General features: G+C 36.8%; 1 protein-coding gene across 1 annotated transcript; it reads left to right on the top strand.

Moving 5' to 3' along the window:
* The first annotated feature begins 1,410 nt into the window (after positions 1-1,410).
* On the top strand, positions 1,411-17,576 carry LOC127853875 (uncharacterized). The gene is given in 10 exon segments (XM_052388674.1): positions 1,411-1,569; positions 2,294-2,402; positions 2,525-2,838; positions 2,840-3,125; positions 3,128-3,353; positions 3,355-3,805; positions 13,355-13,474; positions 15,505-15,717; positions 16,008-16,178; positions 16,818-17,576. Coding segments are annotated over 10 exon segments (2,205 nt in total). The 3' UTR covers positions 16,974-17,576.
* The last annotated feature ends 9,196 nt before the right edge of the window (positions 17,577-26,772 follow it).

The following is a 26,772-nucleotide window of genomic DNA, read 5'->3' as shown; positions in this document are numbered from 1 at the left end:
TTTTTGTTACGATCTATAAAACACGTGGACTGCATGCGTTCTATATGTCTTGTATGATGCTCGAGAGTGAAGGAGATGCATATTGATCCGGAACCAACGAAATATCACTGAGACATTTCATTTAACCCTTTATTATGCCTAGTGACTCTCCCATCCTTTTAAATGTGATCAATTTATTTCCAAAATTGGGGATGTATGTATATTATTTCTATATTTAGAATATTCTTAAAGTAATTCCTTTAAGTATACAGCGCTGACCCAGATGAGACGCCCGCATCATGCGGCACAGACTAATCAGGGACGACTCTTTCCGCTTTTTATGATATTTTTCGTTTCAGAAAGTCTCTTCTTAGCAAAAATCAAGTTTTTGCGGACAGTGTCGTCCCTGATTATCTTGTGCGGACTGCACAGGCTAATCGGGACGACACTTTACGCACATGCATTTTTCCACAAGAGAACGACTCCTATTTTATCATTGAAAGTCGTGTCCAGATGTTAAACACAGTCCATCTTATACTTGATGAATTGCCTTGTCAAAAAATGTGGCGTGTGTTTTGATTCATTAAACAGCGCCGCCCTAATTGAATTGTTATTTATGTCCATGTATCTCAGCTTTCATTCATTATATTTTCGATTCATGTCATTGCTTTCGTATGTGCACATAATTGCGTCAGATCGTGTCGTATATATCGTAGTTAATCCCATTAGGTTATTTATTGGAAAGTGGCCATATGTTTTATATAATGATGCATCGTATTTCCTAAATTTTACACATGAAAGGATCAATTAGTTTTCGAAAAAGTTAAAACAAACATATGTTTTGATTCTGGTGGGTCTTTAATGTACAGGGGGAATGTAATGATATACACATTATTTAATGAATTCCACAATTCATACAGCGTCACTAATTGATGTTGTTGAAGAAGTAGTAAAAGTAGTGGTCGTGGCAGAAGTAATAAATGCAGTTAGTAGAAGTAGTTTGCAGTTTATATGAGTCGTTGAAATAATAGTTAACGCATGGTCCAGCACGGGAACGGCATGCATCCAAAGAACACCAGCAACAAAATGAGTCGTGCTCTGAGAAAACTGGGCAAAATGCATGTGCGTAAAGTATCGTCCCAGATTAGCCTGTGCAGTCCGCACAGGTAAATCATGGACGACACTTTCCGCTTTATGACATTTTTCGTTTAAATGAAGTCTTGTCTTAGCAAAAATCCAATTTAGGCGGACAGTGTCGTCCCTGGACTTTACACACACGCATGATACCCGTTTTCTCAGAACACGACTCAAATATGTTTACCCATTTACTAATTGTGAGATAGGGTTGTTCCGGGTTGTTAAATGTTGTAACTGAAATACAAATATTTGTTTTCTGTTTCAGATATGGATATTGAATAGCGTTTCTTTGGTATGGAAGATAAAAAGAAACATGTCAATGGACATGCAGAAAGAAACAAAAAGCCGCCTGTACCTAACATCAAGGTATCCAAGCCGAACTCGACTTCAAAACAAGAGACAAACTACATGAAACGATTGGAGAACCAGACAACAACAAAGCTACGCCTTACTGTCGCTCCTGCTGCTCGTCCAGATCACGAGACAAACATTCTGAAAGATTAAGTATAAGTCCGCCCCTGATAACAACAGAGCTCTAATACTGTAAATTCGTCTTCTAAATCTCGGGATAAACAGAACGATTCATCTAAACCTACCACAAAAGATACTTTGCAAAATGACAAAGTGAAAGTAAAGAAACAAAGAAAAGACTAATGTAATTCGACGAACAACGATAAATCAACTAAACAAAATGACACGAAATCGGATGCTCCACCTGCTGGTAGAATGCGACGCGCTGCTTCAATAGATGTCGGGAGTTAGGCCGCAAGAAGAAAAACTAAACGCAAGAAAATTAAAGTAGACCAAGAAACCTTACTAGCTGAACATACGGCTTCAAAGGAAAATCTTGGACAAGTTTTAACACAGCGAAGTGGTAGTCTAGGTAACCGGCCCTAATTCGCTAAAAACTACAAAACAATGCAAAACGCAGTGTTCCCTACCCCGGACCCTGTAAAGCGACATTCCCACCCCTTTGACCCTCACAACGAGACCGGAAACTTCAAGCACCACCTCAAATTCCTTATCGCCTGATATTTCCGTCCAAAGACACGTCTGCCATTTTTACCGAACCAATCAAAGCTTAAAACTGTCAAAATGGCGAAGTCTGACGCGGAGGAGACCGTCGAATTTTCCGATACGGATTGATAGCTGGTATAAGCACTTCTCCAGTCATCAGGGCTACAGAAAACACGGCCTCAAGTATACATTTCCGAATGCTCCTTACTCGAGGATTCCCTTACCTGTGATACGAAAACGATGGTTGATAATTTTATTATTTCAATTGTGTATGCAATTTTTGCGGTAGTAGTATTATTTTGCATTTGCCGCGTTCTTTATCGTGCTATTTTCCCACTATGGGTTCCTGAAACAGTTCCTGAAGTGCTGTTGTTCTTGCTGTACTGTTCAGACCCCAGGGCTGCTGTGTGTGTGGACAGAGTCTTTCCGTTACCGAGAAAGTTCTGGGTACACACCGAAAGACAAAGTCCACAGGTCGTACAAAGCTTGGTCATCGTAGAGTTTGGTCTCAGTGTTTCACAGGTAGTCAACCTTGTTAACAATCGCGTCGTCCTTGCCAAAGCAGAAGACGGTTCTAGTCTCTATCCGAAATTCTCTCAACGAGTTGTACAAACATGCTCAGATTTCATTTGGCAAGAAGACCAACGTTTTTTCATCCACAATCACGTTTTTGAGATGCCTCGTGGTTTGGAATCACTCGAGGAAACTTCAGGATTACATCTCAGATATGGCTTCAAAACCACTTCCATTTGACAGACCTCTTTGGGAGGTTCATATATTGACAGACTTTGGCGATGTCCGAGACACTGTGTTGTTATTCAGAATGCATCCTTGTCTCGTCGACGGAGTTTCTATGGTAAAAATCTTGTACAAATCAATCGCGGACGTGGAACCAGTAACAACTGTCCCGCCGAAAGTCGGTAAACAAAACTGTATCGATTCGATTAAATCAATCTTTAATGGACCAATTAACTATTTTCTCTGCTTCTCCTACCAAGAAATGATTTCAATCTCTTACATGGTGAGCATGTTCAACTTTCAGGTAAGAAAGTGATCACATGGTCTGAGCCGTTCAGTTTGTCGTCTGCTGTAAAAATCAAGCAAGTGACACGAAGTACCCTTAACGAAGTGTTCATGTCAGTGGCGGCCGGTAGCATACGCAATTACATGATCGTGAATGGGGTACAAAACCCTTTTGATATACAATCCAGCATTCCGGTTTTACTATGGTGCAAATAAACATGCGTCTGGTGTGGGTAACGACGTATTGATGATGAAAGTGACACTTCCCACGAACACCGAGGGCGTTGTCCCGCGTTTTGTGGCAAATGAAACAACAAATGGATCAAATCGTGAATCATCTATGTTTGCTATTACACGGCGGATATTTAAAGTATCATATCATATTCTGTCTGAATCTTTATGGAATAGGCTGTGGATTTATATTCTCCGTAAGTGCACGTGCATAGTGTCCTCCCTACCAGGACCGGAAATTAAACTGCGCATGTCATCGAAGCAGATCAAAACGATTTTCTATTGGTTTCCTCCTGTCCGCCAGGTGGCTCTTGCCATATCATTCTTCACGTACGGAGACCAAATCCAGATGGCGGTGTCCTCCGACCAGGCCATGCTTCCAAACCCAGACCTCCTCACCAAGGACTTTGTTTTCCAGGTAGTATTGAATTGAGCTATGATATGGGAAAACGGGGCTTAATGCATGGGTGTAAAGTGTCGTCCCAGATTAGCATGGGCAATCCGTGTAGGCGAATAAGAACGACACTTGCCGCATAAACTGGATTTTTTCTAAAAAGATACTTCCTTTAGACGAAAAATACAATACAGGCGAAAAGCTTCATCCGTGATTTGCCTGTGCGGACAGCACAAGGTTATATGAACGACACCACTCACAAGCATCACAAGGTTATATGAACGACACCACTCACAATCATCACAAGGTTATATGAACGACACCACTCACAATCATCACAGGGTTATATGAACGACACCACTCACAAGCATAACAAGGTTATATGAACGAAACCACTCACAAGCATCACAAGGTTATATGAACGACACAACTCACAAGCATCACAAGGTTATATGAACGACACCACTCACAAGCATCACAAGGTTATATGAACGACACCACTCACAAGCATCACAAGGTTATATGAACGACACCACTCACAAGCATCACAAGGTTATATAAACGACACCACTCACAAGCATCACAAGGTTATATGAACGACACCACTCACAAGCATAACAACACATCTCAGAGCAAGGCTGCATTGTATTGCGCCATAAGGTCATTGAAGTATGCCTTTGTTTTACCAGCGACCTGTTAGTAACTGAGAATGAATAGGTATGTACATCATCAGTGATTTTCATACTCAACAATGGCGAAGTTGTTTTTATACAAGCCACGGAGTGAATACATAATACATCTTATAAAGAAACATTCACATGTGCATACTGTTCCTCATGAATATCCAAACGACTACTTTAACTTACAATATCCATAGGTCATTGCAATACCCCTGCTAAATACGACACAAAACCGTTTGTTACGACGTCCATTGTTCATATAAATGAAGGCTTATCGCTTCAACACCATACAAAAACCTACAAAAACAAACGTACGTTTTTTGCCAAGACATTAAATACTGCAAATTCAAAAACGAACAAAGGCATTATTGTGTACAAGACATTAGATTAGATATTAGACATTTCAAACTGTAAGCAGAGGAAAACAATAGTTTTAAGTGTGTTTAAAGTATAACAATGATATTTAATAGTGTATTTATAATAGCATAAAACGTCATAAAATATTTCAAATGGTATGTACTTATGCATTGTTTTCATAATTATGTTGATGGCCCAACGTTCTTTTATACAAGACTGCTGATATTGAACAGAACAGAACAGAATAGTTTTATTGTAAACATAGCATCAACAGTCAAACGTAATTTCTGGCAAAGCAAATGCACGCCAATAAATGTTTCTTCATACAAACCTTTCTATCGGAAGATCTCATTTCACAGTTGTACCAGACATTCGGCGGAAGTGCCAAACACCCTTGTGTTCCAGTAAATCATGTCGGAAAAGTTTATAACGTCAATCAAGGGAGGTTAAGAGGTTTTAGTTCTCGTAGAAAAAAGCTCGTGGACAAAAGTAACAGATTTCAGCTGTTACAAACATATGAATATTGAAAATAATTAATGTTCAGACTTGCCATTTCGTTGCTCTGTCTTTCCAATGGCGCCTCGCTTTGGGAAATCGTGGCTTAATGCATGTTCGTATAATGTCGTCGTATAATGCCTGTGTGGTTCGCACATGCGCCCATACTGGCTTTTCGTTAAAACGAGACTCCCATTAAACACAAAATTCAATTCAAGCGAAACATTGCGTCTCTGATTAGCCTGTGCGGACAGTGAGACTCATATTTTGTATGATCAAGTTTCATGTGTGCTATTAATATATCTCGGGCAAAACTTGTATACAAGTACATTTGGTCCACCTGAATCTAATGCAAGTACCAGGCATGCTAATCATGTTTCCAGAGAATGGAATAACAACAATATATGATGCTCTGAACATGGGAAATGACTTAATTGCTACATAGCAAATAATAACTGGTACTTGTTCTGACGTCACGTGGGTATTGTCTTACCGTTGGTATTAACAATGTATACAATGCTTGCATGCCAGTGTTCAAGTCGTTAAAGTCGTCGAGAGGAAAACAGCATGCAACAACAAACTAATGGAATATAAAGTGTATTTTAGCAACTTTCTTAAAAAATGAATCTTAAGTTACACTTCTTCCGAATTAACAAATTTGCACTTCTAAAAAACTCAACTGAATTTGCAAATGTTTACCATGAGTTAAACTTCAGCTGAGGGATTGTGCAGGAATGAAGAAGTGTCCTGTATTTGACGCTATGATCAATTATTAAATAAAGCTACTTTTCAGCATACGTATCTGTTTGTGGGACATATAATCGAGCCGGAATGGTAAATAGTAACTATAATATGAGATATGAGATTGTGTTCAATGTTACAGAGAGCCTGAACAAACACGTTAAAACAAATTGGTTTAAGCAACAATATTTAAAACAGATTATATTTTATATATAGGCATTTTCTTTAAATAGATTAAAATATTGCAGTTGCTCCTGCCTCAGATAAAAGAAATACAAATATTAAGGTACCGTGAATGTTTGTTTTGAATAAATATTGTATGTGGCTGAAACTCTGATGCCAGGAAACCAGAAATTGTATACAGTTATACATAAAAAAAGAGAATAAGAAACTGTTAAAAGTGTAAAAAATAAGACAAATTATCATAGCGGTAAAAAATACTGAAAGCACAATCAAGATAACATCAAACATTGTTCCCACAATCAAGAAAACATCAGACATTGCTCCCACAATCAAGATAACATCGAACATTGTTCCCACAATCAAGATAACATCAAACATTGTTCCCACAATCAATATAACATCAAACATTGTTCCCACAATCAAGATAACATCAAGCATTGTTCCCACAATCAAGATAACATATTGTTCCCACAATCAAGATAACATCAAACATTGTTCCCACAATCAAGATAACATCAAACATTGTTCCCACAATCAAGATAACATCAAACATTGTTCCCTCAATCAAGATAACATCAAACATTGTTCCCACAATCAAGATAACATTAAACATTGTTCCCACAATCAAGATAACATCAAACATTGTTCCCAAAATCAAGATAACATCAAACATTGTTCCCACAATCAAGATAACATCAAATATTGTTCCCACACTCAAGATAACATCAAACATTGTTCCCAAAATCAAGATAATATCAAACATTGTTCCCACAATCAAGATAAAATCAAACATTGTTCCCACAATCAAGATAACATCAAAAATTGTTCCCACAAACATGGCAACACTCGTTGAGTACGAATATATAAAAACACATTTGGTTAAAACTTAAAACGCCAAATTATGCTCAGAGCGACATGACAAAATATCAAATTACGGTTATTACCATATAAGGTGTTTAATTTATTATAACGATTGTCTGTTTTATATTTATGGAGAGTTTTGGATTTCTCGGTAATAAGTTATTTGACGTCGGTATAATTGGCGATGGTGAAGTCTTTGTGGAATATTGTTTTAACTGCAATTAGTCATTTCATCATTCTCTTGTAGATAATGCCTAATGATATAAACTTGAAAAATATCATAGTTAAAATTCTTGATATTATATCTTATACGCCTTACTACGAACTTTTTTTTAAATTTTTAATTCTAATGTTTAATTCACATTTATCACAGATCATCCACAATATGTGGAGATGAAAGGCAGTGAATGTTAATACTACCGTTTATGTTGACAAACACTAATTACAATTAGTAGTAATTGTTACTAATTATATAAAAAAAAGTATACGAAAGAGGATACTTTTGAATATTTTTAAAATGCCTTTTTTAATCTACACGCCTTAGTCGTAGTGAGCCACTTTCAGTCAATGTCTCAAGGTTACTGATTAAACCAACAAGGCATTTTAGTTGGCCATATTGGTACGCAAGTTATTTTATAATCCATTGTAATTTCAATCCGAATTTTTGCTTATCCGAGTCGAATATCGTGTATTCCAGACCACGTTTCCAATTCAGTTACGTTGAGTCTTCGAAAAAGACGGAGAACAAAACAAAAAATACCTATCATTTATAGCTCTTCCTTTGTCTAACTTCGACTCTTTTACATTTTGAGGGGCAAATGTTTGATTTCTCCAGATTGTCTGCGTTTCCTTTCATCGATTTTGTGGCGGCATTTTTTCCAGATAGATACGACACAAATTACAGATACCTAATAGATATTACACATCAATTAAATGAGACAGTAAATATTTTTACAAAGATATTTTATACCGATTAAGGAACTAACGCTAACCCTAACCCTAACCCGTTGTGGGCGGAGTTAACACCGCACTTTCAATTGTGCAATTTCTCTTTGAGTGATGAATCTATTTGGAATACAATATTCACTTCGATTTTGTGACACCGTGACTAATTGTTGTTGTAAACACGTTGTCTCAGCCTATACCGCACTGATAGGGTTATTTTATTCATTGCTTTAAATCCTCCGCCCGTTTATTGGAACTCAACATGGCGAAATTGTTTTGATCTCTTCACCCAATAACTACGCATCAATGAGAAAAGGGTAAGGGTATTAAACGTCTTAAAAGTAACCAATATGAAAATAATAGAGAAAATCATTCAATAAAAAGACCTTGTGTTTGCATTCGGGGTAATACCGTGTTAAGCACTCGTGACATTTTTATTTTCTCACTTTACTGTATTCACGGTATTACCCCGAAAGCAAACGAATATATTTTATTTATAAGATGTAAAGGAACGAACAGTCGGTATAAGACGATGTTTTTTTACTCACATTTTAGATACAAACGTTCATAAAGACGTGTGAGTAAAAACCGAACTGATTTGCATTGTTGTATAAAGGGAAACATTTTGTACCGTAGTAAATAACGTGTACATGACAAACATCACAAAACAATAGTGCGAGATCACGATATCTCGTATCGTGTTTTCGTGTTATCGATTGAGTTTGAGAACGCGTCAAAAATGCGAAACAACGATGGTCCCTAACGTTACACCGTTCCACATATTAGCGTGATAATGACTGGCCGTTGGGTAACTAACCGTCTAACTAATCTCTTTCCTACTAAAACGCCATTAGCCCACCGTGGTTTTAACTGATTGATATGAGACTCGTTCTGGGAAAACCGGGCTTGATAAATGTTCGTTAATAGTCGTCCCAGATTAGCCTGTGCAATCTGCAGGACAAACCTTTCTGCATAGACCGGATAATTGTTTAGATGAGACTCCTTTTAAACCAAAACAAATCCATAAAAGCGGAAAGTGTCGTCCCTGATTCGCCAGTGTTGACTGCACTTTACACACATGCATTAAGACCCATTTTCCCACAGCGAGGATCATATGAAGCTTGCAGAAACAAGTCATTCAGTTGTTAATCCTGAATTATTTTTTTTGCATTCCTCTCTCTTTTACTTCTGTACCCATATATTTATATGCCTGTTTTATCATGTATACATCTACCTAAATTAATAAAAAGTGTTCTTTGGCAATGCAAACATAAAACGGCAATACAGGGTTCCTGGTAAGAAGAATTTCAATCGGTTGATCTTACTGCTGTACATCCAAATCGCTACCAAATTTCCGGCGGAAGTGCCAAACACTCTTGTGTAAATCATGTTGTTAATGTTTGGCCCTAAGCAAGTGCGTTCTAGAGAATGTTTGTAGAATGTAGCTAGAGTTGTAAAAATTTCATATTCAAGTTGGTACAGGTTGCTCTTATTTGTCTAAGCATTATGGTCTTAAAAATCGCATTCTTTTAAACACGTATCACAGTATCCTGTATTGCGCAGATGTAAGGATCGTTATGCGAAAAATGGGCATAATGCAGGTGCTTGGAGTGTCATCCCAGATTAGCCTTTTTAGTCGGCACAGGCCAATCAGGGACGACACTTCGCCCTTTTATGGAATTGTTCGTTTTTATCAAGTCTCTTCTAAACAAAAATCTATTCTAGGACTGAATAGGCTAATCTGGGACGACACTTTACGCACATGCATTAAGCCCAGTTTTCCTAGAACGCAGCTAATGTAATGACGGACAGAAAAACAAGATTCGGGATTGTTTTTATTGGAGCCAGAGTGGGGATATTTTATGTATTTTTGAGAACGTTAATTTTTTACCCCGTCATGTTCTCTGTGAAGTTGAACATAAAACGCGTATGAATTATAATGGAGATATTAAAGCTATATTGTATGTATGTGTCTATATAAATAATTTGACCCCCAAGCGACTGTGCTGACGTGATCTAGATAGTTGCCGCGACCAAATTAAATGTAACATTGTTCCGTCCATTCGTAAAGCAATCATAGATGTCTGTTCGTCCAGTACTTCAAAAAATACCCATCTACTCGTGAAAATTTATTTATTATCGAATCAGAAAAAAAACTTTCATTCATTTCTGGCAATGCTTGTAGATAGGAACTTGAACTTACATTTTCTATTATTATACTGAGGTTTGTATGGTATACCAGGAATGAGTCGCATGTTAATGCATGTGCTGAAAGTGTCTCCCAGATAAGCCTGTGTAGTCCGCGCAGGCTTATTTGGGACGATACTTTCCGCCCAAACGAGAATTTCGCTATGAAGAGACTTTCTTTAAAGTTAAACGTAAAGTAACATAAAATCAGAAAGTGACGTCACTTATAAGCTTGTGAAACTTAACGGACATGCCTTGAGCGCCGTGTTCCATAGCTTGCCTAATATAGAACGAATGGTGCTCCAAATCGAGATGACATCCATAACACTTCTTGTCGATCCAACACATGTGTAGCTTGTAGCACATGTTTTCGCTCAACCAGCAGCAAACAACAGTAACAGAGACATTAATAGCGTGGCCACAGTGCTGAGAATCACAGTCATATGTGATTCTATGCTATAAGAAGATAATTAATTGCTACAGGGCTTACCAGCCTGGTAAATCCTCTGACGTCAATGATGTAAGGTGTTTGCATTTTGTTATTTGTAATGCACGAAATGTCTGCATTCCAGTATAGTAGTCGTCGTAGGAGAAGAAAGAAGATTTTGTACTTGGTAATATCTAAATTTAGACATATTGATAAAAGCAAACAAATAATACTCCACAAACATCAGTAAGAAGTTAAGTCATTTTTATCCGATAGATGTTTTATAAGGCAATGTATTAAGTATATATTTTTAAGTAATGTAATATTCCAGTGGTATTATTTTAATCAATATAAACTATTAATTGTAAAAAATACGGTATTTAAGAACTTTTTTTCTTTTTTCGTCATTCGTGATTGATAGTCCCTTTAATTCTGCTCAATTACATTTTAAATGTATAGGCATTGGTCTTTGACCTCTTAAAATTATACCGAAGATATGCGTAAAGTTTGAATTGACGATCTATACAGTTAGACTTTTATAAGTACACAGGTGACGTAATCATCTTAAAAGGCTGGTCAAATGTATAGGTTTTTGCCAATGAATGTTCATAAAAAAATAGGAGCACAGATGTAATGTTTTATTTCAATATATGTTTTTAAATTAAAAAAATACCATTTAAATTATTGCCCCTAAATGGTATACACAATGGGCAAATGACTTTTAATGTTGCTAACATCTACACCAACGATCGTTGCTTCGAGTTTGCATCAATCTTTTTCTCTTAGGTCATTAATATAACTACATTGTAAACAAAGGTCTGACACATCATACATATGACTGGTCAAAATCAGTTATACAATGCATACAAATACTCGACCTTTTTGCTGTAAAATCATTTTTAAATTAAATTACACTGTGACTGCAATTAAAAATGCGCAAACCAAAGTCGGCCTAAGTGTTATGCATTTTGGTTTTGGTTGACAAGAAGCTCTAATACTAATTTTACGAATCAATGACGTCAATAATTCAATCGTTACTGACCCATCTCCTAATGCGTCTATACGGGAACCTATGTTAAACTAACCAGCTAAATAGTCTAAATAGTTAATAGTCAATTAAGTATTTTGCTATGATAGTGATGTCTAACATGCGTGACACGAAGCACATTCGTTCTACAAACGTATTAACGAACCCGCTACGTGATGTCAAAACTGTAACCCATTTATATAACTGATACATTAACACTCTATGTTGACCGAACGATCCCACATGGTTTCCTCGCGATTTGATTGCTCAAATACAATGTATGGTGAAAATTATGTTCTTTTCATTAATTTCAGATATACACAATGCCTGTACAATCGATCTAGTTTTTAACTGCCCGGCAATATATTGTGTTTTTCACCATTCCACGGCTCAAATGAAGTATATCATGCACAATGATACGATCTGTAAAAGAACCAAATCGACCAGAAACGGCGTATTCCCTGTCCTTTCCTCGTTGAAATCACTTCGACTGGTTCTTGCTATCATCGCCCAGTGTCATAACAAAAAAAACTGTCGAGATCAAATTTGTAACGAACGTTCACTTGAAACAATCGTATCGACGACTTATCAAATAACCATCGTAACAGAATAGACTGAACAACATGCAATACACATTATACTATTTCACAAATCAGTATTTTTAAGAAAAAGTACAGTCTAAACGAACCGTGGGAAAACCGAGTATTCGTGTGCGTTTTTACATAGTTATTTATATTAGAAAGTTTTTTATATACACACAATTAATTCTTTGTCGTAACTTGTAAGCGTCAGGATGTCAAAATCTTTATTTAAATCATTACATGTTTTATCAATAATGAATATTTTTAATATAGTCTTATGAATAAATAATACAGTATACATTTCATTATGCAAATTAAAGTAAATTTAGACAACAACTAGCATATAGGTATATTTATATAAATATATGTATATGATAGTTGTTGTCTACTCGCTTGAATGAATAAAATTGTTAATAAGACTCTGTACTGAAAGAAAATTGCATTCTGCCAAAACCTTGATAAAGTTTCACGGTTCTTTGTGAACAAGTGTCACTTTCATGACCGCCTGTACCTATTATCATAGAAAATTGTATTAATCTATAACAACTATATAAATCTATAGTAGTGTTGGTTGGTTTTGATAGCAAAATACTATTCATATTAACATGTACATAAACTAACACAGTTTTGATCTGTAATCAATCCTTGATCCGATTAATAAAAATATCCGACTTCATCAGTCGAATCAAGGCCAGAAAGTTTCAGGTATACAATACTTCATCTTAAAGACAGTGTACCGTTCAGGTAACTTGGTGTATCTACTGAACTAAGGTGTTTGTATACCGTTTGGGTTATCAGGACTCACACCAATGTCTCTATCATCGCCTAGCACATTGCTCATTGATTCCTGATTATCACTGACATCTGCATACATGCTCTCTTCTGAATTATGTATAATGACGCTTAAGGTTATAACTGCACGCACCGAAAAAACGAACAGTAGTTTATTGTAACCAAAATATCAAGAAATGACCCAATGATATATATCCTTTAGAGATAAATGAGCAGATTTGTTTTATTTTTATTTTTGTAATTTACTTGAATATTATATTTGGTAAAATTTAAATACAGACTGTTTCCCGGTTTAAGATGCAGGCACTCTATGACCAGCTGGGTCATCGCAGGGTACCAGGTGAGCAGCATAACAATCGGAAGTTCGACCCGACTCTCCTAAACACCGAAATCAGGCCAGAAGAGACGGCCACAGAGGTGAGTGGTGCGTGGGATCAGGGGTTATGATGCTTCTGTGTCAGTTATTGTGTTGCTTTAAGTTTGCTTGAATTTGTAGCCGTTTTTAACTGTACAATTATCGTCTTTATCCGCATATGGCGTATTTCGGACATCGCAGTCTGGTTTGAAAAGACTTCTTAATAATCATTTACTGAAAATATTCACGGTGTATTCATATTTCGTGTTTAGATTATATAATATAGTTGTGACATATTGATAACATTCTTATTGGTTTATACTAGTCGAAAGAATCCCCAGTTCTCAATTCAAATGAACAAAATACACACTATATTTTAGCCTCGCTCTGGGAAAATGGGGTTTAATGCATGTGCTGAACGCGTCGTCCAACAGTGCCTGTGCAGTCCACTCCGACAAATCAGGGACGACAGAGGCTAATCTGGACGAAATGTTACGCTATTGCTTTAAGTCCCGTTTTCCCAGATCGAGGCTCATATTCGGGAAAGGTTTTGGTCCAGGTTGGTGTGGTTCAGGTCGGTGTGGTTCAGGTCGGTGTGACTCAGGTCGGTGTGCAACAAGTACCATGCATTAGTGTGGATGAAACACGGTCGGTCACTGACGTAGATGAATTCGTTGTAACAGATCTTAAACACGGCACTGAAACTGCATCGTGGCTTCGCTAGTTGTAAACCGGTTTCAATACTCGTGAACAGTTTTACGATTATTAACATCAAAATACATAGTAAATGTATGCAATTTATGAAGTAACTGGTATATTTATAAACGCCTTGTAGATTTTATATTTACCATCGTCTGATTGTTTTACTGAGTATACTTTTATATAAAAATAATTCATTTTATTATTAATCTGATTGTTGTTGTAAAATTCAAGTGTGTGATTGCGAATAGTCTGAACCTCTGGTTCTCGTTCCATTACGATTTATAGCAAAGCAAATAATGTTGATAATTTGCTAAGTAGATGGATTGTTCTCTTCTGCTAGTATCTCATGACATTGCAATTAAACACACGCGCATTCTTTGGATAATTATTTTTCGGGTGTTGCCTGTAAACAGTAGAATGTTCTTCAGTAGTAATTACTTGCAGTTGTGGTTGCTTTTCTCACTGTGTAACATTCTTCATAAGTTCCTTCGCAAGCAGCCAACATTTCTGGTATTGTTTTTTAAACAAAAATATCAGTGGTGATCGTATCTCGTATTTTACTCTATATAGATTTTCGTTGCATTTGGTCTAACACACAATTTATTTTCATATGAACGAGTCTTTGCTATAACTAGCAATTACGTTAAATCAATGCACATCAAATGGAAGGATGAATTATGACATCGACTTAAAGAATATAGGATGCACGTCATAAATTCCCGCCCATGCCTAAAACTGTACTTTAATGTTTTGTCGGCGTTGCAATAATTGTATTCATTAGCGTAAGCGTGTCTAACCAAACTGCTATTCAACTTCTCTTAAAATACTAAACGATACATACAGATGAAGATCATGCATGCATCTGTAATACAACTATGACTTTTTAGGTTGATCGCGTACCGTTGAATGTTAAGCTCATGTGGTCGAGCACTAACCAACCTGTTTACTGTATTGTGTATTTCGCCTGTAAACCATAGTGTGACGTTTTGCAAGAAAACGTTTCTTTGCATGCCACTACGACTGGTTAACTAAAGACCAGGGTTGGTATACCTATTCCAGAAAAATCTTTCTTAAATATTTTCACTTAAGTTCAAAATTACAATGATTTGTATTTCTTTACTAAATAAAGACATGCATGTTGTTTTGGTATTCCTCAAATAACATGATGTTATTTTGATGTAATTTTCGATGCCCCACTATTGCAGTATGAAATGAAACACTTAAGAAAAATTCCCAATTTAAATATAAAATAAATTTTAACTTAAGATGCTTCTGGAATACCACCCCTGACTGCGAAATCCTGCAGGCTAATCTGCAGGTAAGCTAGTCGCGTTTAAAATAAGACCCATTTTCGCATGACGCGGCTCATAAAACGCAAACACCATTGCAGCTGAAGAAGAAGATGTCGTTGATACACCAAGAGATTAAGAACCTTCGGCACAAGCTGGACGCCCGCCGGCAGGACCACGTCGACGACGACCACAAGATGATGAAGAAGATAGAGACGCTCAAGGAGCAGTTCCGAGAACTCCTAGTTGAGATGCGCAAGCGCAAGGCTGCGGAAGCGGAAGTAGCCATGAGTTTCTCCGAGGAGGACAGTGCGGTAAGGAAGATGAATAACACTTTTTAACTAATTGCCTGATTTATTATTATTACTATTAAATTACTATTACTTCAAGCCATATTGCTTACATATGGAGACACAATAACATTGACTAAAACGGTTTTTATAATACTATCTATTCACTTCAGAATCTGCAGGACCACACTTTATTATATTGAAGTTATGGAGTAGTTATTTATAAAAACTCGCACTTAGTAAAATCATTAGCTCAAAGCACTAGAATGCAATTAAATTACATGCACCGACCATATAAACTGTACATTTCATAGGACGACGACGACATTGAGATTCCCCGACGGCCGTTCCGTCGGCGAGCGATGTCGGTGTCGTCCCGGATGTCCACCGTATCCATCTCCTCCACTGTCCGCCCTCTGCCGGCGCCGACGCCCGCTATGACGCCGGACTACAGTCCCGACTCTCCGCTCATACCGGACAAACAGGTAAGACACTACAGTCCCGACTTTCCGATCAAACCAGAAAGTACAGTTACGACAGGGATAAAGGTTCGGCATGACGGTAAATAGGTTTACCCTAAAATGCCTTGCGTTAACGATTCCAAGACGTTGTTCCCATATTTGCGTAGTGTCGTTTTTTGAATAGGAAAGTTGTCCTTTATAAATTTCTGAGTAATGTTACTGTTTCTCGTGGTAACAATAATGAAGATTAATTATTCGCTATATAGGTAACATGAATGATGGGCTGTGATGTATAATGTAAGTGATATTCGCAAACAGCATTTGGCAATCACGTGCTTTGATCCATTATTGTATTACTAAAGCCAAGTGGCCAATTTGATGTACAAAACATGGCAGTATGTACCATGCAAATGATTAACCCATTTATGCCTAGCGTCTAGAAAAAAAGGCATTGGCAAACAGCGTAGACCCAGATGAGACGCCGCATGATGCGGCGTCTCATCTGGGTCTACGCTGTTTGCTCAAAGGAATTTATGTAAAAAATATTCTAAATATAGAAATAAATATATTAGACATCCCTAATTTTGGAAATAAATTGATCCAATTTAGAAAGATGGGAGAGTTCACTAGGCATAAATGGGTTAAAACTTCCTTACTCTTCAGGTTCCCTACAGCGTAACGAAGGAGGAGCGGAAGTTCAACACCATCCCCTATGCCAGCCGAAGACCATCAGGCAGCCGCCTGAAAATGGAGGATCTCGAAATCATCGAGTACCAGTACTCGCCTTCCTTTGAGCGCCGTTACAAGAGCCCGACTTGATGTTTGCTGCGTGATTCGGGTGTTGACACCAGCTTACAGCAGAGCCGATTGTTCGTCGAGATTGACTGGTTCTGTAGAGGTGCGTCTTAATGTAGGATACGTTATGCGTTAAGCCCAGTTTTCCCAAAACACGGCTAGAAAGTGACACGTCATTATTGCTAGCACACACTGACGTCGATGTTACGACCAGACTGATTGGTGATGCAGTGCTGCCGGATACTCTCAGAGGCGTTAAAAATCAGCGGATGGTTGATTGATAATATTTACTATAAGATATATTAGGGCTGGCAAGTAACTGTTGATATCAGAGCTGGCTCCTACATCCATCAATCATGCCATGGACGCGAACACTTTTTCAGCTTTTAGAAGAATACAAATTTCCTTCGATAATAGTATTGGCGTTTGTGTGCAATCGCCTTCAGTGATTTAACTAATACTAGCATTACACGTTGTACTTACTATGACAATCAGCTTGAAATTATATTAAATACAATGCCTCATTACTCAATATTTACCATTTTTGACATTGACCTTTAGACTCACATACAATTGATAACGTATTGAACCGAGTACTACAAGATATTCGCGTTAGTTTTGTCACCTTTTTCACGTGTTACCTATGTTTAAGTTGTATATATTTCTGTCTTAACCATATTTAAATAAATTTTGTTACATGTTTGAATAGACTTAATCATTATTGCTGTTATAATCACATTTGTTGTTGTTATAATCACACATTACACGCCATAACACACGCCGTACAAAAAGTACATGTATCAACTATTGTTATTTTATACAGATGAAAAAGCGAGAAATGACCAATTGTGTTATGGCAATTATTGACCGGCAGATATTTGTCGATAGAGCTACGTACTCCTTAATTTTATGGAATTTGGACAAGCTCTCATATTTAGGAGTTCAAATCCAGCTAAATAAAGCTGGTAACAACTAAATTTGCTGGATGTGGGAAGAGTCCGCTTATTTGGGAGTACCCATAAAACTGAAAAATTTAATCTTTTCAAAATCACAAAACATCATCTTTAATCGAATTCAAAATGGCAGACGCGTGAATCCAAAATACGATTCGTTTAAGTAGGTTTCTACACAATGTCTATATATTTAGCGTTAAACTTTTGGTGTAAACTTCGAAAACTTTTAACACTTTATGCACTTTAAATGTATTTGACAATCGTATATAAAATCTAAGCTTGAAGAATATTGCTTTTATGTTTTAAGTAATGAAGCGGAGGTTATCAAAAATCGGAAGTAATTACCGGACCTTGTAGGACAATTATGCCTTTCCAAGAACGTAGTATCAAGTTTGTACATGGTAGTTACCTTAATTGGGAGTTGAGATATGCGAAAATTATACAATTCGTGATTCCATTCGTTTATTACAATCGCGTTTAAGAAACAGAACGACCGGCTATTTTTGTTCAATTTGCACAATCAAATTGCATTCAGTTTTAACCCACTTATGCCTAGCGTCTACAAAAAAGGCCTTGGCAAACAGCGTAGACCCAAATGAGACGCCCCATGATGCTGCGTCTCATCAGGGTCTTCGCTGTTTGCTTAAAGAAATTACTGTAAGAATTATTCTAAATATAGAAAAACATAAACAAGACACCCATAATTTTGGAAATAAATTGATCCAGTGTAGACGGATGGGAGAGTCCACTAGGCATAAATGGGTTAAAATTGTTAGCATTTGTGTTCTGTTGTAGTTCGCTGTTCATCCCACACAAATTACAACAGTCATACACATAACAAGAATACGTTCATTTCAAAGAACATATAAATTATAAATAGCTCGCTATACTGGAATGAAACTACCGCAACAAACTATGTTCTTGAATCAGACGCGAATTAATTGCTTCTGTTTTTCCTAAAGTATTTAGTTTCCAAGGATGAACGAAATTTGCATCTCCAGCGCAAGGAATTCAATGAATTAATGTCTGTTTGTAGTGAAATCAGTGTCTTCACGTGTGGTTAACCAGATGCATAATTGATGCCAACCAATAATAGTTGTTGTCTGAAAACGTCCAATATCAATTATGTGTATGTTTTTCCGTGTTCTCATTTGTAATAGGTAATCTGATGTTAATACACGACCTTCGAATGCAAAAAAGGTTGATTGACTGCTGAAGCAAACGATGCTTCATAAGCACTGCGCATGCGCGCGACAACTGTATGTGGCGACACATACCAACCAAACATATATTATCAAATGAGCCTCGTTCTGGGAAAACTTTACTTATTCCATATGCATAAAGCGTCGTCCCAGATTAGCCTGTGTAGTCCGCACAAGCTAATCAGGGCCGATACTTTTCGCCAGTTAACACAGAAAACTTATTATTTTATTTGACGGGTTCACAAACGACCAGAGATCAAACTCTCGAGGGCAGTTTAACCTTGAAGAATTGTATTCATTAGCCTCATATGTAGACGCCCATTACCGGTACGTCCATTAGGTAAAGTAGCTTAGTATGAGTTCTATTACCGCTACATGATTCAAAGCGCTCGCACGTGGCGTTGCAATCCCGACGCTGTGCACAATATATACAGAAAAATATATGTTTCTTACATATAATTGACTGTGCAATACATAATCTTCTAAAAATGTCTCTGTATGCTAAATAAATCGCCAAAAGGTAAAAAACGAAGTGAATAATATTTATAAAAATGTTGCTGGAAGAAAACACATGGAAACAGTTTATGTTTTATTATGCAAGTTTACCCAACATACGATTATGTTTCTCAATATATGAAGAAATTCTCAGAAGTATGAAAAAGGTAAACATTTTAAATATAAACTTCGTCGCTTGGCTAGTTGGTTCCTTGGGACGAGAGTAGCCCACGCAGCGCACATGTTTTCACATCTCAAACTAAGATTTCAATATGCACAATTGAATTGCACACACAACTAAGTTATTTTTCTTCCGTTGTATTTCATTGTTAATTTCATACAAATTACAACAGGACTACAAATAACAAAAAATATTAATTTCAAAGGACATATACATTGTTAATAGCTCGCGATTCCGAAAAGAATATTCCGTAATAAACTATGTTCTTTGATCATACGCGAATAAAATGCTTCTCTTTTTCCTACAATCTTTTGTTGTGCAATGATGAACAAAATTTGCATCTGCGGCGTAAGGAATTCCATGAATTATTGTCTGTTTGTAGTAGAATCAACAGCATCACGTGTGGTTAACCAGATGCATAATTGATTCAAACCAAAACGTTGTTGCCAGAAAACACAAATCTAATTTCAATCCTGTGGTTATTTTTGTTCCTTTTTTCATCGGTGGTTGGAAATTTGATGGAAATACATGACCTTTGGATGTAAATAATGGTTGATAAATTTCTGAAGCATATAATGTTTCCTTAGTACCTCACATGCACGTGACATCTGTATGTGGCGACACATACTAGACACTTATTACACAAATGACCATACAATACCGGATAATACACACAGCAAAGAAATATTTTATTGGTCGGGTTAACAAACGGCCAGTCTATAAAACTCTCGAGGGCAGTGTAACATCGCCGAATTGTTTATTAAACGAATATATTGACGCCCATTATAGACATAAGGTAAAGAAGCTTAGTATGCGGGCTATTACGCTACATGATTCGCAACCGCTCGCACGTGGCGTTTTATATTCTTTACAATCCATTATGCAACATGTACAGAAAAAAGTATTAAGCACAAAGGCAATTAGCTTTGCAATAAATCATTTTATAAAAATTTCTTGGTGTGTGATACATATTGCTTCAAAGTAATAATGAAGTGTAGAATGATAATAAAACAGATATTGCTTAAAGAAAACAAATGACAGCAATTGACTCCAGCTTTGTTTCGATGTTTTATTATGTAAAGATAGGATTATGTTTCTCAATATGAGCCTTGTTCTGAGAAAACGGGGCTTAATGCATGTGCGTGAAGTGTCGTCCCAGATTAGCCTGTGCAGTCCGCACAGGCTAATCAGGGACTACTCTTTCCGCCTAAACTTCATTTTCGATAAGGAGGGACTTCCTTGAAACGAAAAATACCATAAACGCGGAAAGTGTCGTTCCTGATTAGCCTGTGCGGACTGCACATGCTAATCTGGGACGACACTGTACGCACATGCATTATGCCTAGTGTTCTCAGAACACGACTCATATATGCGGAAAAAGTACAGCTCGGGTGTATGTAAAATGTATACATTTGAATTATGTAATTTACAGCTTGGTAAATAAGGTTTCTTGGCACAAGAGTCGTCCACGCCGCGCACACCGTTTCCATACTATCGGGGATTAATAAAGATGAATGTTTATGTGAGGAGTTTATTTCTATGTACTATTAAAACGTAGTTGGATCATAAACGGTTAACATCAAACTTCGTTTGTACTTTTAAAAAATGATTTATTTCTGTCTTAGGAATTTCGGTTGTGGTTTCTTTCACGAGGGGGATTTAACTGTAAATGGGAATTATCGGGAAAATTGTATTTCTATTTAGTTTACATAATATTACTTTCATACATATAATATGGAAAACAAACCCATATTGCTTTTTTACACCATGATAAACTCATCCATCAAGGTTTCTTCAAGTAACATTTTTCGTGAATGTGTTATTATATCGTTTCCGATGTAGCTAAATGTATCAAACTGTCAAGAATCCGAGGAGATTTTTTATGTTACAATAGCGGAAAACATTTATTTTTCGCCAGGGGCATGTGAAAGAATTTTCGGACCAAAATGAAATTTAAAAAAGGCTTATCAAGGATTGATACTGTCATACAATTATCATGTTTAAAAAACCCGATGTATTGTTATAATACATTAAGTTACCCCGCCGTAATTTACGTATTTTGTTATACATATGACCCGCTTCATGCAAAAATGGGTCATATTCGGTCAGCAAAGCTTCAGACCAGTCCGGGCATTTGGGCAGTCTGCCAAGGAGCAAGTTGACCATTACACTATTCACCAATTGCAATAAGTACCCAATGTTTTCTCATGTAACGTGAGTTCGTTTTCGCCTGATTGTTTTTCTCTTGTTTTGCTTTTTTTTTTCTAACGCATTACAGGTAACAATAGCAACGGTAATTTGTGCATGTATTACTATAAATGAGCCGCGCTCTGTAAAAAGGGGGTAGTCGTCCCAGATTAGCCTGTGCAGTTCGCACAGGCTTATCAGGGACGACACTTTCCGCCTAAACTGCATTTGTGCTAAGAAGAGACTTTCTTAGATCGAAAAGTATCGTAAAAGCGGAAAGTGTCGTCCCTTATTAGCCTGTACGTAAATGCTTTTAATAAATTGACAAAATTACAAAAGTTGTTTCAGATTCGCAAATTGTCGTTTTAGTTATGATATTTAAGAGGTAATAGTTATACTGAACATTAACCATGCTCTAAAATATCGATTATATGCATCTTTTGACGATTAGAAAACCTGAAAATTTTAAAGCCTTGCAACGCAAAACGATTAAATAATTTAGAAAGTTGTTGTTGTCGTTATATTTTGTGAAACTACGAGGATTGCTTATATTACTTGAAAAATACATCATCCCATAGTATGAGCACGGAAGACCGAGTGGATGACTTTTTACTCCAGGACTCAAGGGATCAGTTGTTCGAGTCCAGATTGAGGGTTACGTTGTATTCTTGATTTTTACTGGATAATTTCGGTCAAATGTTTAAATTTATCAATATAAAGCATTGAATGACAAACTTCAATACATGCCAAAAATCTGTGAAAAGGCCCCTTTAAACCTCTTTTTCACAGAGCACGGCCCAAGTATAATTGTTACATGATTGTTAAGAACTTCATAAGAACTCTTCAGCTATTTATTGTACCATGATATATGTACACTAAAAATGAAACATGACACGGGCGTTGCCAACTTGATGATTTAAAATGCATCAATTTTGAACTTCAGAGAAGATATAGCGAATATTTATCGGAAGAGATTTACGAGTGCATATTTATCACTTGGCAGATATGAAGGTGCAACAAGTTCCTACCGTGCGATACGTTCAACCATGTTCAAAGACGTCGCGAAAATATTAATGAAATTTGCTCAGGGAAAACAACGCTTAACGCATAAGCGTAAAGTATGGCCCAATAATAGATTGTTCAGTCCGAGCAGGCTAATCAGGGACGACATGGTGCTTGTATGGTATTGTTCGATTAAATCCAATCTGTTCTAATTGAAAGTCCAGTTCAGGCGGAAAGTGACATCCAAGATGCAGTCCGCTCAGGCTAATCAGGGACGACACTTTTCGCTTCAATGGTATCGATTTAAGGCAGTCTTTTAATAGCGAAAGATCATTTTAGGCGGAAGGTGTCGTGTCTGATCAATCTTCGCGACGTGCACAGGCTAATCTGGGACGACATTTGACGCACATTCGTTAAGCTCGATTTTCCAAGACGGTGGCTCAATTCTGAGTGCGCTGTTTTTATCCAGTTTTATGTGAAACAATTCACAAAATATGTGAGTTGGAATCTTTTCCTGTTTTTTCTCTTTTTGATGACGCTCAGTTTTGCTTGAAAAAAGTTGGCCATTCTTCAAAACAAATGCACACAAATATAATAAGCAGCAGAGACTAATGCATTAGAACGCGTGTTCTTCGCAAATCTCTTCACATCTACTATTTGGTTGCAGTTTAGCTGAGTAACGAATGCTATCGTGTACATTATTTAAGCAAATTTTATCAAATAATGGCGGTGTACCCGCTCTCACTCCATAGGATGTTTTTAGTTAGCAAAGCGAACACGGCTTTAAGCGTATACACGTGGGCCCTGGTTGGAACGAAAGCGTTTAATCGGACTTGCTCACAGTTTGACCACATGTTAATTTGCAGTAAAATCGTCATTGATTCAACAAAAAAGATTATAATTTATATTCAAACAAACATCGATTATATTGAACTTAAGTATATGTTATACTGTTCAAGGTGTAAACCGCGAACTGTCCAGAATGCAAAATATTGGAAGGTCTGAGGCACGTAGCGCCGAATGAGGTAGGTTCGATATATATATATATATATATATATATATATATATATATATATATATATATATATATATATATATATATATATATATATATATATATATATATATATATATATATATAGTAGTAAGTAAATATTAAGTCAAATTGCTATATATACATGTAAATACATAGTTTCCAAGCATGACCCTTGGTTATCGCAAGGGTGCACGTTCTTTCTCAATGCTTTGAAAGCGTCATATTGATACCCTAATAAGCGTCCTGTGCACTTCACTTATACAAAGTATAGCTCAAATTGGAAGTGCCGGGTTTAGGGTTCGACGACATGCGTGGAGTTCTCTTGATGACTATACCGCGAGTACCGATTGTAGAAAATTGGCGCACGAGCTGTCCATTATAAACGATACACGCCAAATATAATGAACAATTACAAAAACACGCCTTGTTATGGACGTCTACCGTTCCAATCATAAATTTATGGAACAGCAAGTGCAATGTGATGACGTCACATCAATGCTTTGATACCCATCGCGATTAACATGCTCCGTTGGTATCGAAAGACAGAGCGGAACAGTTGTAGCACGGTGCCTTTCGCTCCTAAAGGTCCGTGCCCGGATTGTGGAAACGATTATTTTTCAAATTAAACCCTTTTTGTTGCATTTATAATTTTCAAAAATTCCAAATATTGTAGTTAATGTCGACACCTGTCGATAATACCCGAAAGGGGAGTCAGACACTATATATAGATAGATAGATGTCAGATTTTCTATGATATTAAATAAAACGAGTCCATTAAACTGTAAAAACCGCGCATTCTCTGGTTATGACTCGTCAAAAACAGTTCATAGTGCATGAAAGTCTTTGCCAAGTGGGCGCGTATAAACATATTTCTTACTGGTCAAGCTTATTGGCAATCACTTCACGACGTTAGGAATTGATGGTTTTTTCTTGCATTAGCTTAAAGTTCCCTCATTTTCAGAGAAAAGATACGTTAGCCACTCTATTAAAGTTTAACAATACTTAAAAATGCTTTACCCATTTACAAACATTAACTCTCGAATAAGGACACCATAACACAATTCCACTCAAAACGTTGTGAACTATAAACACACCGGTAAATAAGAACTATGACGTTAGTAAATGTCTAAAAGGCAGGAACATTTGTTATGTGTTGTTTGACATCGTCCCCCCCCCATTTCTAATTGTGACCTTGAACTTCAGCGAGCGTCATAGTTGGTGCACGGTACATGTCATCTTGCCTTGATGATCTAATTACATTTATCTTTAAAGTGAACATCTTTAAGACCCTATAAGACATATAGTTTGCTTCGTAAATTTTATTTTAGTGTTCTTGCCAGGAATCACACAAAACAATAATTAATTACATGACTCACCCAGTCCTCTAAGCCGAAATGATCCGTAAAACTAAATTGTGTCTTGATGTCGTATGAACGAATCTGCATTAAAACTACATTTATACTCACATCGTACATCGAATCATTTATGTCGTCAGTTGTCAAAACGAACGTACGGTTGATATTCAAATGGATTATTTTTCTCTTTGCGAGATATTGTTTTAGTATGTTGATGCTGAATTAACAAATATAAGTGCATATGAAGTGAAACACCAAAAATAAACAACGGTTGCGATTGATACCTATATACTGTTAGATGCCCATAATATCACTTTAATTTGAAAAAGAAATCTATCTGTTGATACAATGTGACCCAGTTATTAACTCTGTTGAGATATCATTGGGAAAAATATTCTGATAATATCCAGAAGATTTTGGCGTTAACGCATGTGGCATTTAGAGTTTGAAGAGCTTTGTATTTAATTTGACCAAGAAACCCTGTTTTTTACCCCACATGATCCAGTTTAGAAATATTATTGGGACAGCATTTCTGACCAAGTTTAATGAAGATTGGGTAATTAATATGGATGCTACTAGAGTGTTAACATGGTCTATGTTGATGTTGTTTAAAGGGACTGTCCAACAGATTAAAGCGTCGTTCGACGCGAATCGATATTTTGGGAAACTACGAGGATTGCTTATATAGCTAAAAAAATACCTCCGTAATTGACGTGTGCGTGGATGGTCGAGTGGTAAAGTCGGGAGACATTTTACTCAAAGTCTTCATGACTCTAGTGGTCAGAGGTTCGTGCCCCGTGGAGGTTAACGTTTTTTCTTCTTTTTTAAATTGTATTCTTATTTTTTTACTGGCGATTTTTAGTTCAAAAGTTTAAAGTCATCAATATAAAGCATTTAAAGCAGTTAATGACAAGTTTTAATACATGCCAAACTCTGTTGGACGACCCCTTTAAAGCACGACAAACAATAAACAAAAAGGCGATCACAGACTCTGGCCAAGACCATATCAGGTAAGCTAAATAAGAGGACCTCATTCCCAAAGTCGCTCATCTGAGAACCTGTTCAAATATAGGGAATACTATGTGAGTGTGATTGTGTACTTGAATATATCAGACGAGTTGAAGAAAGGTTTACATGGCGAGGTGTTTTTGGTTTTTAATACTTTTATAAGTATCAGACAGAACTTCAAATTGGTTTCTGGTTTCATAATCTGACAATACACTAGAAAAAGATGCTGAAATGTTATCGGAGTCACACTTTGGGCACGACCAAGAGCAGTTTGAGGCTTGCACGATCATATATTCCTCGGGCGATACTACTGCGCAAGAGATATGTATCCAAAGCTTGCACGAGTCACATTCAATAGCTTGATCTGTCTTTTTGACGACTTTTGTGCAAATACCGCACGGTGA

Source organism: Dreissena polymorpha, chromosome 12, assembly GCF_020536995.1.
Source record: "Dreissena polymorpha isolate Duluth1 chromosome 12, UMN_Dpol_1.0, whole genome shotgun sequence".
In the NCBI taxonomy this organism is placed as follows: domain Eukaryota; kingdom Metazoa; phylum Mollusca; class Bivalvia; order Myida; family Dreissenidae; genus Dreissena; species Dreissena polymorpha.
The sequence above is the reverse complement of the archived record's forward strand: the minus strand, read 5'-3'. Positions and strand labels throughout refer to the sequence as shown.